Source organism: Pipistrellus hanaki (assembly GCF_964339955.1).
Source record: "Pipistrellus hanaki genome assembly, chromosome: 11".
In the NCBI taxonomy this organism is placed as follows: Eukaryota; Metazoa; Chordata; class Mammalia; order Chiroptera; family Vespertilionidae; genus Pipistrellus; species Pipistrellus hanaki.
This window is the reverse complement of record NC_140513.1, coordinates 21,676,273-21,693,210: the sequence shown is the minus strand read 5'-3', so window position 1 is coordinate 21,693,210 and position 16,938 is coordinate 21,676,273. Positions and strand designations below refer to the sequence as shown.

Genomic DNA, 16,938 nt, shown 5'->3' with positions numbered 1-16,938 from the left:
CCACGGGATTTGGAATCTGCTTTTTTATTTTTCCATCTCCAGCAGCTGGCCCCAATGCCTGGCTCAAAATCATCCAAAAAATGACTGACTGACTGACTGATGTAAAACATCCTTGGTTAACTTGGTGGCTGAATTAGGTTATAGTAGGTCTGTGTTTTACTGAGATTTGACTTAGGGATATGCCAAAAGAATGTGTGTGAAGAATGCATCCAGCTAGCGATTCGTGACGGCAAGTTTGTCAGCAACTGAAACTGCCTACGTTGTCAGAGGCAGCAAGATGCCTGACACTGCAGGACTGCTGAGCTGTTTGCAGCTGTGTTTATACGAGGTCTTGATTGAACTAGGAAGCAAAAAGAGATGCCTAAAACTGTTTCTTTGAGACTCGGGGACTACAGTGTTGACAATGGACTAGTGCAGGTGCATTTACCATCATAGCTTCTCTCTGTGGAGCTAGGGCCAGGCTGAGGCAGGGGCTGGGGTGATATGGCAGAAAGACGGGGGACTCCTAGGAAAAAGAAGATATTGTAAGGCAACAATCAGAATCCTGACGATACAGTATGCTTGTTCAGGAAACAGCACTGCCTACATAAGAATTTCCGCTACTACTGTCACAGCTGTGTGACCTTGGCAATGTATAAAATTCCTTAGTTTTTCCATCTGTAAGCTAGAAGTCTAGTGTACCCACTCTGGACTAGGTCCAGAGTTCATGTGTCAGGAAAGCGTTGGTAACAGCAACATTTGAATCCCCAAAGACAACGTCAGCAGTCCACTCGAAAGTGAAGTCTCTATCTGAACGTTTATTCCACAGTCATAGAAACTAAAGATGGAAAAGACTGGAGGACATCTCGTCCACCCACGTGGTTGTACAAGAAAAGTGGCCGGAGCAAAGCAGCCTGTTCACGTCATGCTCACAAGACAGCATCGCAGGTCTTCCTGGAGCGGAGCGATCGCAAACACATTAAAATGAACACACAATGCAAACACTCATACAAACCTTAAGAAAATACTTTTAAGTACATTATTTTCATAAAACGATTAAGAACTAAAAGTGAGGGAATCCTGGATTCGATGGATGGCGTCGGTGGGTGACGGAAGGAACAACTAAACAGTGAAGGCGGTGAAGTGGTTTTGATGACTAGAAAGCAGTTTCTTCTGGGGACTGGTTGGGTTTCCTGGTTTCCTGATCAAACATCTGAGTTCCTTCCCCTTCCTTCTCTCTCCACACCCAGATGTGCTCACTAGCTACAAGGCTCTGACAGACCCCCACCAACCCTGAGAAGCTTGCTGCCCATGTAGCAAAGCTGTTCTTGGTAGTGGCTCCACTTACCACTTGTCCGGTTGGCACGGAAGCTGCAGATCCTTACAGAGCTGATGTGACAGCAAGATCCATGAGTAATGGAGAGTCACCTCCAGGCACATGAAAGACCTCAACTGACTGGCCCCTGTAGCTGCCTCACTTGTCTGTCCCGGACACTCTCCCAACTTGTCTCTCACTGTTGGAAGAATCCCTTGTCTTCTGCCTCGAAGCATCCCCACTCTAGGGCCCTGATTACTATGTACATGAACGATCTGTTCTCAGTAAAACACAGATGCTTTACTGTGCGCTTCCTGTGCCAGGAATGCCTTGGAAAACAGGGTGGGGGTGTGTGACATCATGCCACATCTCAGGTTTCCCAATGCCAGGGCTTGGGAAAGACTGGCCATCCCAGTCTCCTAAGAGCCCACAAGAGGAGGGAAGCAGCAGCCTCCTTTACACCTTCAGCCCACACCGCCTCCGCCTGAGGACTGGTCTCGTGTTCGGAGCCTGGGGCGTGGAGGGAACAGGTGGAGCAGAACAGAAAGGAGGGTTTCCAAAGCACCCACCGTTTCATGAAATCGTTTTACAAAACACAGCACACTGTTTCACAAATTGCAAAACACTGTTCAATCACTGCCGATAAAAATAATCACTACGAAGTATGAAGACTGCTTCATTTCACCACAAGCAAAGATGCTTTGTTTTTCTGTACCCAGACCCGGAGGCATGTCAGGCAGAGCTGATGGCAGTAAGCCTGCTGCCAGCCCCTCCCTGCTGCTGATTGCCGCATCCAGGCCCCAGCTCTGGCCAAGCAATTGCTCAGGGGACACCCCAAGAGCTGTGCACAGGCCATCTGCTCTGTGGAGAGGCAGGGCGGCCTGCCACGCCATCACCCTGCTCACAATGCCTCAGTAGAGAAGCTTAAGGTAAACCCGATATACAAAAATCCAAACTTACAAAACAGATATGGTAAGGGACAATTAGTTGCATTACAAAAGGATTCTTTACAAAAGAATTCACCTCTGGGTTCCTTTAAGTAGCCAGCTTCTCAAGTACAGTCAGGAGATGAGCTGAGTTATAAAAATGTCCATACAACATTAGGAGCGTGGCTGTTACGTGAGTTGAGGTACACCTGTACATCCGGGCTACTCAGAGGTCAGGCTGCACAGAGCTGCGTCTACAGTGTCCCAGCTGGTGCGGGTGGGCGGGCAGGGCTAAGGGGCATAATCTTTCAAAGGCAGCTGCAAACCTACTTCTGGGCCTGGGATGAGAATGGGGGGGGGGGGGGGGGATAGGGAGTTTCAAAGCAGAGCTGTCCTGCTTCCACGGCTCACCTGCTCCCCCCAGCCTGCTAAACTGTTCCATCTGTGAGATGGATGGAGTCTAAGGAGAACCCTCCCATCTCCTTCATTAGCATCTCTGCCTACATCAACCCCTGGGTTTTCTCAGACAATTAACTGATTAACAATTAACTGAAGTGTGATCTAATTACAGCTTAGGATGCTGTCTTTCCCTGGGAGACTGGGTAGCTCTTAGTGGCAATGCAGGGATTCCATTCAAAAAGTAGGCTATGCCTTCCCTATGAGGGGCAGCTGTTACAGGGCACCAGGGCTTGACTCAGTGCTGCAAACTCACTGGCTTTCAAATAGATCGGTGTGCGACAAAGAGCACTGAGAAGATAAATCATTGAAACACAAGGAAGCCTAGTCCTAAATGGTACCTGGTGGGTGGGAGGGCCTGAACGGAGGGTGAGTCAGGTGTGTGCTGAAGTTTTCATAAAACCCACACACAGACTGTCAAATCTCAGAGGGAAGGTGAGGGAGAGTGGGTGGGTGAGAAGAGATCAACCGAAGAACTTGTAACTTGTATGTATATTTGCATAACCCACAGACACAGTCAATAGGAGGGTGGAGGCCTGGGGGCGGGGGCGGTGCGCCGGCAGGGGCAGGCTATAAGGGGTCAATGGGAAAGAAAAGGGGACAGATGTAAAACTTTCAACAATAAAGATTTTAAAACAATAAAGACTCTCAGAAAGGCTCTTCTCACTTCTCCCATTGCCTAGGACTGCCATACTTTTAGTGTTTCCTGAAGAGTAACTTTGGACCACACACATCAGTCACCTGGGGGTGCGGGTTAGCAGGTTTCTGAGCTCCCCTCCATTCTCCCCCCTGTCCCCACCCATCCTCTGGGGAAGGATGTACATTATTACATTAGAAAGCCAGTACCAGCATTCTAACGAGTTCCTGTGATTCCTGTCTACACTCACATGGGGCTTTGACATTCTCTAGTTCCCATGTCTTCACCTTCCTGCAAGTCCAAGCAGTTGCACAGTGGGAAAGGATGCCAGGTTACTGAGCAATTTTTTTTTTCTTTTCTTTCTTTTTTTTTTTTTGACAGCAATCTTTTAAGAGCATTAGATGAGGACTGGGAGAGAACTGGAGGGACCAAACCTATTCACAGCTCCTCAAAGAAAAGCGGGAGTGAGGCTGGGAGACTAACTTGCTTTTTATCAACACGGATAATGAAAAGCACAGGGCTCATTTCTGGATGGTGTAGCCTGTGATGTTCACAAGCCTGAGGCTCACACGTGGGGTTCGCAGAGCTAAGAGCCAAGTGACAGCTGATCCAAACGGCCTCATATATGGTCTGCGGAACACTTTCACTAACCCCCTGGCTGCATCCTAAGGCCACGTCCTTGCCCTGTTTTTCTCTCTCTACAGAAGGCACGCACTGCTGTGGAGCTGCCGAGCTGGGTTTGAAGGACAGCCCTGTTCATGTCTCAGCCAAATCGCCTTTCTGGCCCAGAGCTTTTGTTGTAGAAGCACGGCGCCTGTTTTCAACGCCTCTTTGGCCTGTCCTCTGTCCCTGCTCACCTCATCCCTGTCCCCATTCGTAATGGCATGTAGACATATTCCTACTAAATGTCAGGATGGTGCCAGAGAGCTCGGACCTTCAGAGAAGCGAGGCTCTAGCAGGGGTCCTCAAACTTTTTAAAGTGGGGGCCAGATCACGGTCCCTCAGAGAGCTGGAGGGCCGGACTATATGAACTACTAATTCCTACTGTAACACCTCGGCTGCGCTCACTGCCCAAAAAACCTGGTGGGCCGGATCAGACTCCTCTGCGGGGCGCATGTGGCCCGCGGGCCGTAGTTTGAAGACCCCTGCTCTACAGGATCCAATCAAGCCGGGGCCAGCTGCAATACAGATGAGCTCAAGCCAATGTCTGGAAACACCCACTTCGCTGCCCTTAGCTTCTCTAGCCCTGACACCCTGTCCCCCACTCAGAAAGCAGGAACAAATCTAGATCGGGGAGTTGTATTAAAAACCACAGCCCCGCCAACCCTGCTCTATACTGAGAATAAAACCAGCCACCCAGTAAGACAAGGGAATGAGTAACAAATTTGCATCCCTTGTCAGTGCAGAGAAAGAGCTGAAAACCAGTAGCCCTGTGCACCAGGTCGGGGGCTAGCAGAGCTGGGATTGTCTGTTATTCGCAGATCCCTTGCCCAGAGCTCGCTCCTGACTAGTTAAGGATTCCTGCCCTGGAACGCTGCTACCCTGGACACCTAGAGGGTGAGCGTGGGAAGAGCTGCTGCCGGACAGGGCGGACTTGACCTCTAAGATCCAGACCTCAGTCCCCCATACCTTCGTCGTCAGTGGTTACAAAGGAGCATTCCCAGGTGTCCCCAGGGCTCCGAGGAAGGCCAGGGGCCGAGGGGGCGCAGCGTGGCCGCCTAGAACTCCCGCGTCCGGCGCGCCCTCTGGTACTCCTCCAGCTCCGCCTTCCTGTTCACGGCCAGCTGCAGCTCCTGCCGGATCACCTGGATCTGCTTCTCCAGCTCCACCAGCTCCTGCATCACCGAGGTCCGCGCTCCCTGCAGCGAGTCCGCCTTCCCGTTGGTGGTCAGCGAGGCGGGGAGCTCTCTCCTCCGCGGAGGGAGGGGGATGTCCTGGGGGGGCCCCAGGCCCGGCGGGTTCTGTCCTCCCTCCTCACTGAAGATGTATTTGCGTGGGATGTCGTGACTCTGATGGGCAGTATTCCACACGGAGAGCTGACGGGGTCCCACGTTGGACCTAGGAAACAAAGAGGCTGACCTTCCACGCCACTTCCCATCTGCGAGCCGTTTCCTGGGTGGATGCCATAGGGCTGGGGGCACATTCAGAGATGCAGGAACGAAGCAGTGGACAGACCGCCTACTACTGTAGCTCGCACCAAGAGGATTAAAAAAGCCAGTACCGCTGAAGGTCCAGGTCTTAGCAAGCCCTTTGCTTCCCTGAAACCGGAATGGGTGTATGCGCTGGAGGGCTGATGGCACATTCCCACACAAGAACCTTAGCTGCCTTTTTAGCCCCTTCCTGCCCGAACAGCTCAGAGATCAGCACTGCCTTGAAGGGTCTGTGGCTAGAAAGACGGAGCTTTAGGAAAAGCAGGAATCAGTTTCTTCAGCTGTGAGACTCTACGCATGCGCCTCAGGGTAGGCACTACAATAGGACTCACCGGTCGGCCCCCAGGACCACCTGATGTTTACTGCTTGAGTTTGAGAATAAAAGCCTATTCGTTGCAGGTTTCAGCAAAACATTTCCCATCACAGGGATGACTTTATGTGCGTTGGAACTGACAGCTTAACAACAATACCATCATCAACAACAGCAGAAGCAAAACACAAGGAAGCCTCAAGTTCTGGCCTGGATAATGAAAGTCAAATAGAAACAGACTCCAGCGCTCTATCAGGATCAGGTCGAACCGCCCACCACCATCTCAGAGGGATGGCCGCAGACGGCCAGTGAGTCACTGCTGGCCAGGCATGGAAGGAGAGGATCTGGTTTTTGAAACACTTTGACAGTAAATGCAATGAGAAGAGCTTCTTGCTATAATAACAGATTAGAATCCAAGCAGCAAAGCTGCTGATTTCTTCCAGCCTTGTTGGAGGAGGAGGAAGAGGACAAGGAGGGAGAGAAGGAGAAGGAGGAGGAAGAGGGGTGGAGGAGAAGGGAGGAGAAGGAGAAATAGGAAGTGTAGGAGGAGGGAAGGAGAAGGCGGGAGGGGGAGGAGGAGAAGAAGGAGGGGAGGGGAGAGGAGGAGAGGACCACTTTCGCAATCTTCCACAGGGCCAAACAAAATAAAAACGCTCTCTCTGGTCCTGTGCCTTGGTCCCTATCTGTGTAACTAAAGCGAGACTTTATGCCTGGACTCTCACTTGCCAGGAAGAGGAGGAGAGGACCTGCAGGTGGGGGGATAACAAAGTCTTGATTCAGTTACACAAATGACTTCATAGGATGATTCCATTTTATTTCCCTCTCTGGTAGATGGCAAAAGTGGTCACAATCCTTTGTTCTTCCTTTCATCCCTCCCCTTTGAATTTGGTCCAGTCTCATGACTGTTCTGGGCAAGAGAAAGTGGCAGAAGTTCCACGCCCAAACTTTTAAGAAACCTCGCACACTTCCACTGTCTCTCAGAATCGCTGCTGCCATGTGAGCAAGTCCAGACTAGTCCACTAGATGGCAGCAGACCATGGGAAAGAGTCCCAGTCTTCCCAGTGGCCCTGCCAAGGCCATCACAGACAGTGCCAGCCATGAGCTGCCCCCCCCCCCCCCCCACTGCCCCACAGGCTGGCTGCAGACATGTGAGCAAATGCAGCCAAGATCAACCAAGTTTCATAGATACATAAGCAACTCATAGATTCATAAGCAACTCACTGTTGTTTAAACACATTGAGATAATTTCTTACAGTAAAAATTAACTGCTACATGCTCCAAGCTATTAAAACATACAAACACATTCCAAACCACCCTGTAGTTCTTTAACATTTCCCATAGTTTAAGTCTCATATACATGAGCAGGGGGTGCTAGACCTTACCTCTCATGTATGCTGGCCTGGGTAAAAATTCTATACTGAACCCACTTATACCTGGATCAGAGATGTGGTTATAATTCTCCTTCTAGCCTATGTTGCCCTTTAAAAATTTTATTCAACTGATTTTCTATTGAGTTTGAATAATTTCAAAACAATCTTATCTGCAATGTGTGTTATATGGTTTACAATTTTTGTGTAACTTGGAGTGAGAGGAAAGGGAAAAGGGGGGTGTATTAGAAACCCAGTGGGGTGAAGGAGAGACCAAAACTTACATGAAATCACATGTTAAAGGAACCCAAAGACTATATGTAAATAAATTTACTATATATTGTAAATTCTCTTGCAACATCCACTTTTTTTTTTTTTCCTGCTTTAAATAAAAATGGAAGCAGCATCAACCTTTAGACTATGGCCTAAAATTTTTCCCAGCCTTTCCTGAAACACACACGTTAGTAGTTCATTTATTTATCAACTAGAGGCCTGCCTCCTCTCACAGTTCAGGAGCCCCAGGGGCAGAAGGTGACTCAGAGATCAGGGGAAGGCAAGGCCCATCACACCTCTGCTGCTGCCATTGTCGGCAGCGTAAGCTCGGCTGTCCCTGGTTACCTGAGTCTCGGGTGGCCCTGGGTGGTTGGGGGCCTAAAGGGACTGGGGGACTCTGGAGGCAGGTGCGCTGGGCAGGCCCAGCCTTGCTGCATGCCTGCCACCCCAGCGGAACTGAGAGAACTGGGTGCCGTCATCTTTGAGGGCATGGCAGTCAATTAGCACATTCCTCTTCATTAGATAGGACTTGAGGACCAGTGCATGATATTTGTGCACGGGGAGAGAGGTGTCCCTCAGCCCAGCCTGCACCCTCTCCAATCTGGGACTCCTCGAGGGATGTCTGACTGCCCATTTAGGCCTATACCCTCTCACAATCCAGGACTGCTGGCTTCCAACCTGTCTACCTGCTTGGTCACCCCTAACTGCTTGCCCTTGCTGGCCTGGACGCACTCAACTGCCCTCCCCTGCAGGCCTGGTTGCCCCCAACTTCCCTTCCCTGCAGGCCTAGTTCCCCCACCCCCACTGCCCTCCTCTTCAGGCCTGGTTACACCTAACTGCCCTCTCCTGCAGGCCTTGTCCCTTCCAACTGCCCTTCCTTGCAGGCCTGGTCCCCACCAACTGCCCACTCCTGCTGGCCTGGTCACCCCTAACTGCCCTCCCCTTTTGGCCTGGTCACCCCTAACTGCCCTTCCCTGCTGCCCTGGTCACCCCTAACTGCCCTCCCCTGCTGCCCTGGTCCCCAACTATCCTCCCCTGCAGGCCTGGTCCCCACCAACTGCCCTCCCCTGCTGGCCCAGTCACCCTAGCTGTCTCCTCCCTGCTAGTCTGTTCACCCCTAACTGCCCTCCCCTGCAGGCCTGGTCACCCCCAACTGTCCTTCCCTGCTGGTCTGGTTCCCCTAACTCCTCTGCTCTGCAGGCCTGGTTCCCCCCAACTAGCCTCACCTGCAGGCCTGGGTCCCCCCGCAACTGTCCTCCCTTGCTGGCCTGATTGCTCACAACTGCGCCCCCTTGCAGGCCTGGTCCCTCCCAAATGCCCTCTTCTGCTGGCCTAATCATCCACAACTGCCCTGCCCTTCCGGCCATCTGTGGTGGCCATCTAGTGTCCACATGGGGGCAGCCATCTTTGACCACATGGGGGTGGCCATCTTGTGTGTTGGAGCCCTTGAGTGTGGCTCTTTCCACAAAATACCACGTGTGGGCGTGCACATACAGTGCGATTAAAACTTCGTGGCCCATGCACAGAAGTCAGTTTTCGGCTCTCAAAAGAAATTTCAATCGTTGTACTCTTGATATTTGGCTTCGTTGACTAATGAGTTTGCCAACCACTGCACTAGGCCATTCAGAAGGTGCACGGCAGCGGTGGGACCTCAAACACTCCCCGCCTTTGAAAGGTTACAGGTGGGTGTTGGTTACAGGAAATGTGGACCCAACACAACCCGCGAGAATGTGTTCTGCCTCAGGGTCTTCTCAAAAAGAGGGGTTCCGAAAGGGGATTTGCCAAGAAAAGTGGGTAAGCTGAGTGAGAGACACAGTTGGCCCTCAGTTTAGCTGAAAGAGATGTGTTTAGGATTCACATCACTGTTGGAACTGGGCTCGCTGGGCTTCCTGCTTCTATGAGGTTGGAAAACAAATGCCTCATCATTATGAGATGATGTCTTTGCTGCTGTGCCTTCTGCGTTCCTCCGGTTAAACATTTATGTCAAAATAATTATAGAAAACATGTATGACACAGAACAGCTGTGACCCCATCAGCCTAGAGCTTGTTGTTGCTCTCAGGGCTGCAGTCTATGGTACAGGAAGACCCCAGACTGAGCGGCAGGGGGGCGGCTCGCCGACTGGGAAGAGAAAGCGGAAATGATCCCGACAAGCTAGATGCAACACGGAGAGAAGGGCACTGCGGCGGTATCAGAGGAGATGCAAACAAGAAAAACAAATCATGCTTTTCACTCTCTTCCCTTGTCTTCTACTACAGAAGTGCATGTCAGATTCCCAAATTACCCAGAAGGCCTAGCTCTGAGCCCAGGACCTGTCATCGATGACAGAGTTGCTGGCAGGTAATGCCCTCCACCGAGGCCCCTGGCATATGAATGAACCAGAAACGTAGGCAGCCAAGCCAGGAGCCAGACCCAGATGCTTCTGACATCCTTAGCCACCCACCACGAGGGAACAGGCAACCGTCGTTCCCCTGGTTGGATGCGGGGAAGGTGTGAAGCTTTGATGTTCAAATGTCATCTGTGCATTGAATGCTTGTTAGCTCCTGGTAACAAGATGCTCTTTTCTGGGGAGTTTGCTGTACGAATGCCAGGAAATGGATGAAGCAGAACACGGCTGCTGCATATTTCAACGCCTGGGAGTGCTAGAACGGAGTGGGGCGTGGAAACATGCCCCAGAGGCAATATCGTGAGAATTAATTACCTGCAGAAGCCATGGATTGTACTACGTGTATTTTGTACACAAGAGCGATTGCTAAAGTAGCTTTATTTTCAGGGCTTTCCGTGTATTATCTCATTTAATGCTGACAGCATCTCTAGGGAGCAGGCATGTTTTTAGCTCAGTTTCACACGAGGAGGAAACTGAGGCATGGAGAGGCTACATAACTTGCCCAAGGCCACGCATATTGTAAGTGTCTGAGGTGGGATTTGGACCCAAGCTGCTTGACTTTAGAGACCATTCCTGCACTTTTAACCTATGCTGCCGTTCAGGGTTCATAGATGTGCAGATATGGTTTCCGTCTGTTTTATTTCTATTTGAAACTAGATCTACTTTTACCAATTATGGTTAGCAACAACTTGGCCCTAATCTATCTGAATTATTAATACACTAGAGGCCCGATGTATGAAATTCTTGCAAAGGACTCCGCCCTCAGAGCCATGGTTTAGTCTGAAAGGTTGTTGAACATAGGGTCTCAGTTCATCTCTAACATTTTACATGAACAAATCTAAAGAAAAACCTGGTTTCTTCTTACCTCTTATCCACACGTTTAGTCTTGAAACGCGGCTGCTTTTCCTCTACAAATGACGTGTTTAGCGCTCTGTGCAATCTCTGGCGGAGAGAACAGAGTCACGCATAGAGGTTACTAGGAACACACAGTCAGGGTCAAAGCACCGCCCGAGATTCGACGGTGTATCTCCCAACACAAGCCTGGGCCTCTGTAAACAGATGTCCAGAGGTGCCCGAAAGTGATCAACCTTCAGCCCCAAATCTCAAGAGAACAAGAATTCTAAGTTATTCTGTGTGGAGGGGAAAAAAGTAATTTGAAGCTTAGAAAGGCATGTGATATATAGAAGAGCTGTCGTGATGAAGGTGTGGCACTTGGTAAAGGTGAGTAAAAAAATAAATAAATAAAAGTCTGCCCCAGTCACGTGACACTGCTGGGAGAACAGCAGCCAGAAGCTGGCTGGCACTCTGGGCCTGGTTCATACCAACTCTGTTGTTAACTATACCAGGATGCCTGCATAAAAAGAAAAAAAAAAAAAAAAAAAAAAAAAAGAAGTCTGAACTTCCCAGCAACTAAAACAAAGAAGGAAATAACACTTGAGAACAAAACTAATCTGTGGAGTTCTCTCCCCCCCCCCCCCCCCCGCTTTTTTTTTTTTTTTTTTAAAACAAAAACAAAAACAAAAACATGTCTTTATTGATTTTAGAGAGAGGGAGAGCGGTAGAGAGATGCAAACATTGATGAGAGAGCCCCCACCAGGGATTGAGCCTGAAACCAGGGCATACGCCTTGATTGGGAATCGAACCAGTGACCTCTGGTTCATGGGTCGACCCTCAACCACAGAGCCGCGTCAGGCAGACCTGCGTTCTCCTTAAGAGACCAAATACTTCCCAGGATGAAGGTAGGAAAACAGGGCTCAAGTGTAACCAATCCAGCGATAGTAAGCTACCTAGGAAAGAAAGTACTCTGACAACCAAGTGGTCAGCAAAACAGATGAATGGGGTGAAAGTGGCCCCATTTTCCGTCCCACTGACAATGCAGAGAGAACCAGGGCCGGTGGGTTCAGAGGGAATCAGGGGCTTCAAGCTCATTTAATAGGTTTCAATTTTGGCATGAAAAGAATCCGCAGGGGAAAAAAAATCTTTCCCAACATCTCTTCAGATTGTCACTATTAAGTGAAACGAGGCTTTACAAAACCCAATGCTGTTGCTTCCATTGTGAGCAGCAGTGGAGGGTTACAGAAAAGGAAGGGGCTCTAAGGGAGAGCTTCACTGAAGGGGGCAGCGACTGAAGGGGACGGAGGGAACTGTCTCGCACACAGAGGGTGTCTACACCCCCTCAATTGTCCCGGCAGCGTGTGTCACTGTCAGTCTGACGTGGGGCTCTGGATCCTCTGGGAATTCTGACCGCTGGGAGTATCGGAGTAAGACGCCCTGGCACTCACCTGACTGGTGTGGAGCCAGTATTGCAGCCTCGACTTGTTCTTGATTCGTGGCAGCAGCAGCCGGTACACGATGTGCTCGCCGATGGCTGTCAGGATGGACAGACCCAGCCCGGCGCAGAGCAGCACGAAGAGCCCGGAGAAGTGCTGGATGCCCATCTGCAGCGTCTGGGGCCAAACAGAAAAGGAGAGGCCGTGGGGGTGACGCTCCATTCGGACCGCCCGCACCTGGTCGTTCTTGCACGCAGATTCTTCTTATCCTAGACCCACAGGATGCGGGGTCTGTCTGCCCTGCGTGCCCTGTGGACCTCACCGCACTGTGGAAGCAGTCCAGCCAGGAGGGAGCGCAGGTCCCAGGGTGCTACTCACACATGGTCCTGTGGTATGAGTGGCCCTGGACTTGGGCAGAGGTCCCGAGTCTGGACCATGCTACAGCCTCCACAGAGGCAGTGAGAGAGAATCTGAGGGGTGAAACAATTTGATATATTGAAACAGGGAATAGTTATCAAGAAAAGAACCTCTGTCCTAACCGGTTTGGCTCAGTGGTAGAGCGTCGGTCTGTGGACTGAAAGGTCCCAGGTTCGATTTCGGTCAAGGGCATGTACCTTGGTTGCGGGCACATCTCCAGTAGGGGGTGTGCAGGAGGCAGCTGATCAATGTTTCTCTCTCATCAATATTTCTAACTCTCCCTCTCCCTTCTTCTCTGTAAAAAAAAAAAAAAAAAAAAAAAAAAAAAAAAAAAAAAAAAAAAAAAAAAAATCAATAAAATATTTTTTTAAAAAAGAAAAGAACCTATCTCAGGGACATAGATTGAGGTTTCAGGGGAAAAGATGGTGAACTCAAAAATTCTGAAACGTAGCTCTGGCAGGAAACACAGAGATCAACTAGTTCCGGGTACTCATTTTACAGATGCAGAACCTAGGCACAGAGATGTGAGATAAATTGAGCCAGGTCCCCAAATGAGTCAGCCGTGGAGGAGAAAGAGCAGCCACCTGCTATCTGTTGATTGCTTACTCTTTTGCCTGGAGACAGGTATTATAATGGCCATGTATAGTTGAGGAAACTGAGGTCCCGGCAGGTTTTAGGTGCCAGAGTCGGTCTGCAAGTCCAAGTTTGTTTTGCTGCAAAGCCTGGGCTCTGCTGCCGCTACAGCAGCCACAAGGACAATCATCACACGTGGCAGCACTTGGCTATGTGATTTCCATGTGCTACCCAAGAGGACCTGCCCGAGTTCCCTACCAAACAGGTGTCACTCAGCACTGACATCGATGGCAAGAGTCAGTCATGGAGGAGGATGGACCTTTGATGGGCTGAGGCCCACTGCATGCCAGGCGCTCTTCAGAGCCCCACGGATGGAGACAGGAGGGTTTTGGCCTTGCCTTTAACCAGCCTGAGTCTGGGGAGGCAGCGAACAGCCATCCCCTGTGATACCTGACCCACACCCCCTGTGCTCTGTGGGGAGGCTGACTCGGGAGGTAAGATTTAGACTGAGAGAGGCAGGAAGGGAGGCTCGGTTGGGAAAGTCCTCATTCTAAGCTTCTGGTGGTGGAAATGAAAAAGGAAAGCCGTGACACTCTGGCACAGTGATGTAGGGCAGTGTTTCCCAAACTTTTGACATATGTGTACCCCTTCTATAATTTTCGTAACGCTGAGTACCCCTCGTACTCATGGGAACGTAGAATTAGGTGCAGCTAAGCACGGTGCAGTGCATATTCCCACCAAACTCCGGTGCAACACATACCCCCACCGAACTCTCCCCGTGCCCCTGGGGGCACATGTACCACACTTTGGGAAACACTGATGTAGGGGTTGTGAAACGGACTGCAACTTAGGGGTAGGGTGGGAGGGCAAGCCCTGGGTGTCAGCCCTTTGCTGGAGGCTTTTGGTCATCATCATCATCAATATTTATTTAACACATAACATGTGGAAGCCACAGTTCTGAGCTCTTTATCAGTGCAGCAACTTGTTTAATATTCATAACGACCTATCAGGTGGGTCCTGCTATCTCCATTTTATAGGCGAGGACATTTAGAAACAAAAGAATGAAGTAACTTGTTCAAGGTCACATAACTATTAAAGGTTAGAGCTGGGTTTGAACCCAGGCAGTCTGGCTCCAGAGCCTACACTATTTATTTATTTATTTATTTATTTATTTATTTATTTACTTATTTATTTATTAATTTTTTTTTTTATTGATTTTTGGAGAGAGAGAGAGGAAGGGAGAAGGGAAGGGAGAGATATAGAAACATCAATATCAATCTGCTGCCTCCTGCACGCCCCTTACTGGGGATCGAGCTCAAAACTCGGGCATGTGCCCTTACCTGGAGTCGAACCAGCAACTTCTGGGTTAATGGGACAACCCTCCACCAGTGAGCCACACCAGCCGGCCAGAGCCTACCCTCTTAACAGCTCATTTCACTGATGGGGGTGGTCCTCCCATCCTCTTGAAGGGATTTTCCTTTCTTTCGTTCTCCCCACCTCCACTCCCAACCCGGGAGAAACTGCCAGCCGGGCATGCTCAGGCATGGCTAGGCCTCCTGGGTGTTCCAGGAAGTGTGCCTAGGGGGCAGGGTTCGGGGGCAGAGCTTGGAGACCTCAGGCTTTGGTGAAGCATGGGCCACAGGTCTGGTTTCCTCCATGACGCTACTTCAGGCCGTGGATCAGGCTCAAAGACAGGCTCTGAGATCCCTGGTGAATGAATGATTACAGGTGAACAGGGGCACAGAGCGGGTCCAGGCCCAGGAGGCTGAGACACAGGCAGGGAGACCGGGCAGACCACCCGAGGATGCCAGCGGGAGCCAGCCCCAGGGGGAGGAATGCCGGGCCACAGTAGGGCTTTGTGAGGAGGCGTACGGGGCTCGAGGGCCACACAGGTGCTGGAGCTTTCCCGGAAAGTCTCTCTACAGGTGGTGCCAATGGTCTAACTTCATCTCTGCAAAGTATATGAAAATGTGTTTGGTTTGGAAATAGCTTTTGGCCTGCACCTGCTGTAATGGATACGGGAACTAGCCATCACAGAAGGATTCGGTGTGTTATCACTGCTCCGGGTGAAGAGCTAACTGTGGCAATTCACTTTGGACTTGAACATCATCAACCGTCCAGCAAAACACTAAACAGACTGGCACTGCTTTCTTTCAAGGTGCTGCCAGGATGAAGAAGAAAAGTGTAACCCACAGTGAGTCATCTTGCCTTTAGACACACGGCTTCCCTCAGTGTGTTCATGGGCATCCAATAGTCTCATTTTCCTCTTACCACCTCAGTAACAGACAGGTTGTTTCCAGCTTAATGTACACCTCTCTTTCTTTAAATTTCTGTTTACACGCACACAATAATAAATAGAAATGGCTACTTTATAAAACTGGGCATTTGATATGTGTACCAGATACCATAGATGGGTAGCATGATCTTGTAATAGCCCCATTAAGTACATTATCATCCCCATTTCACAGATGAGGGAATTGAGGCTCATAGAGATTAATGACCTCGGCAAACTCATTAGTTAATAGAGCCAAAGATCAGAAGTATAACGACTGAAATTTCTTTTGAGAGCCCAATTTTTTTAAACGTAAGCTTCTTCTACCGCCACGTCTTCAAAATAGATTCGCCCGGGCCATGATATTTTGTGGAAGAGCTACACTCAAGGGGCCAAAGAGCTGCATGAGGCTCGAAAGCCGCGGTTTGCTGACCACGGACCAACCCAAGATCACACCGCTAATGAGTGGGGAGCCAGGCTGTGGACCCAGGTCTATCTGCAGCCAAAACCCACGTTGCCTTTCGAACAAACACCGTTGACAGATCCCTGGCCATCTGAGCTCTGTTTATTCCCTCTAACAATATTTTTATTCAAAACTCACCGTCTGAGCTGAAAACCCACAGTAAGCTGCCTGTGAGCACCAGAGGAATTGTGCCTGAGCCTGAGTGCGATGAGATGCACAGCTGCCCACTCCCCCCCTTGCGCCCTCCCCCCCTCCCCCAAGGACCAGGTGAACGCGATATGCCTGGGATACATGCACTTGCCTCCCCCCCCCCCCCCCCCCCCCCCGCGCTGTCCCCAGAGAACTTGTTTTCAAACAAGGTGGGACCGACTCAACTTGACACACCTATCACATGTACCACTGGTCGGAGGAGAGGAACAATGAATATTCAATGTCAAATCTTTAAAATGCATTTCAGTGAGGCAGACAAAACGATGATTGCAGTTGTGACATGAGAAGAAACATCGCACCCAGAGATGCAGTAACAGCCCAGCCTCATGATGTCGAGAGCTGCATAATGAGAGTGAAGAAAGGCAGACAGAAGCCTGTTTTTTATTTTTTTATTTTCTTCATTGCTTCACCTGTGGCTTCAGTGGAGTGCTCACAGCCCACACTTCCCAAGGGCCGAGGACAGAAGAGGGTCCCAGGAGTTAGCCAGGGACAGATCTCAGTCATGGATGGCTTCCCTCAGTCCTGCCAAGCTCACCCTGGCCCATCCAATCTCACTGACCTGCTTAATCAATAAGGAACCATTCCCCAGATTGCAATGGGTGGGGTTACCAGGTCAGATGCTATAACTGTTTTGACTTGGCCGTGGACCGCAGCCACTGCTGACAGCCACCCCCAGTGCTGCCCCAGTCACGGATGCTCACTCCTCCAGTAACCCTGCTCTATAATCAATCCTGTCTTTCTGTTTTAAATAGCCTCCAATCAGTCAGGCTAGTTTCCAATGCTTGTTTTTTCCCCTCTCTTTTTGTCGGAATCATATTTATATTGTTTGCCCAATTACGCATTTCAGAAAAGTTTGAGAAAAGCTATTAACCCCTTTCCTAACATATTAATATTTCTCCATTTAAAAATTTTCCCATTCGATTTTATTAGACAGTG

The 16,938-nt window shown here is 50.0% G+C and overlaps 1 protein-coding gene across 2 annotated transcripts in view; it reads right to left on the bottom strand.

The window, feature by feature from the left end:
• Positions 1-16,938, bottom strand: part of GRIN3A (glutamate ionotropic receptor NMDA type subunit 3A) — a 139,121-nt gene continuing 122,183 nt past the window's right edge. The window contains exons 7-10 of one of the 2 annotated variants that reach the window (XR_014796419.1): positions 12,080-12,244; positions 10,663-10,739; positions 4,943-5,371; positions 1-502 (exon numbers count right to left, since the gene is read on the bottom strand). Coding sequence is in view for 1 of the 2 variants with exons in the window: in XM_084899740.1 (XP_084755866.1) it covers positions 5,032-5,371; positions 10,663-10,739; positions 12,080-12,244 (582 nt within the window). In the remaining variant the exon portion in view is untranslated. Of the gene's footprint in view, positions 503-4,466; positions 5,372-10,662; positions 10,740-12,079; positions 12,245-16,938 lie in introns of those variants that run through there. The other variant, XM_084899740.1, reaches the window with a different exon arrangement.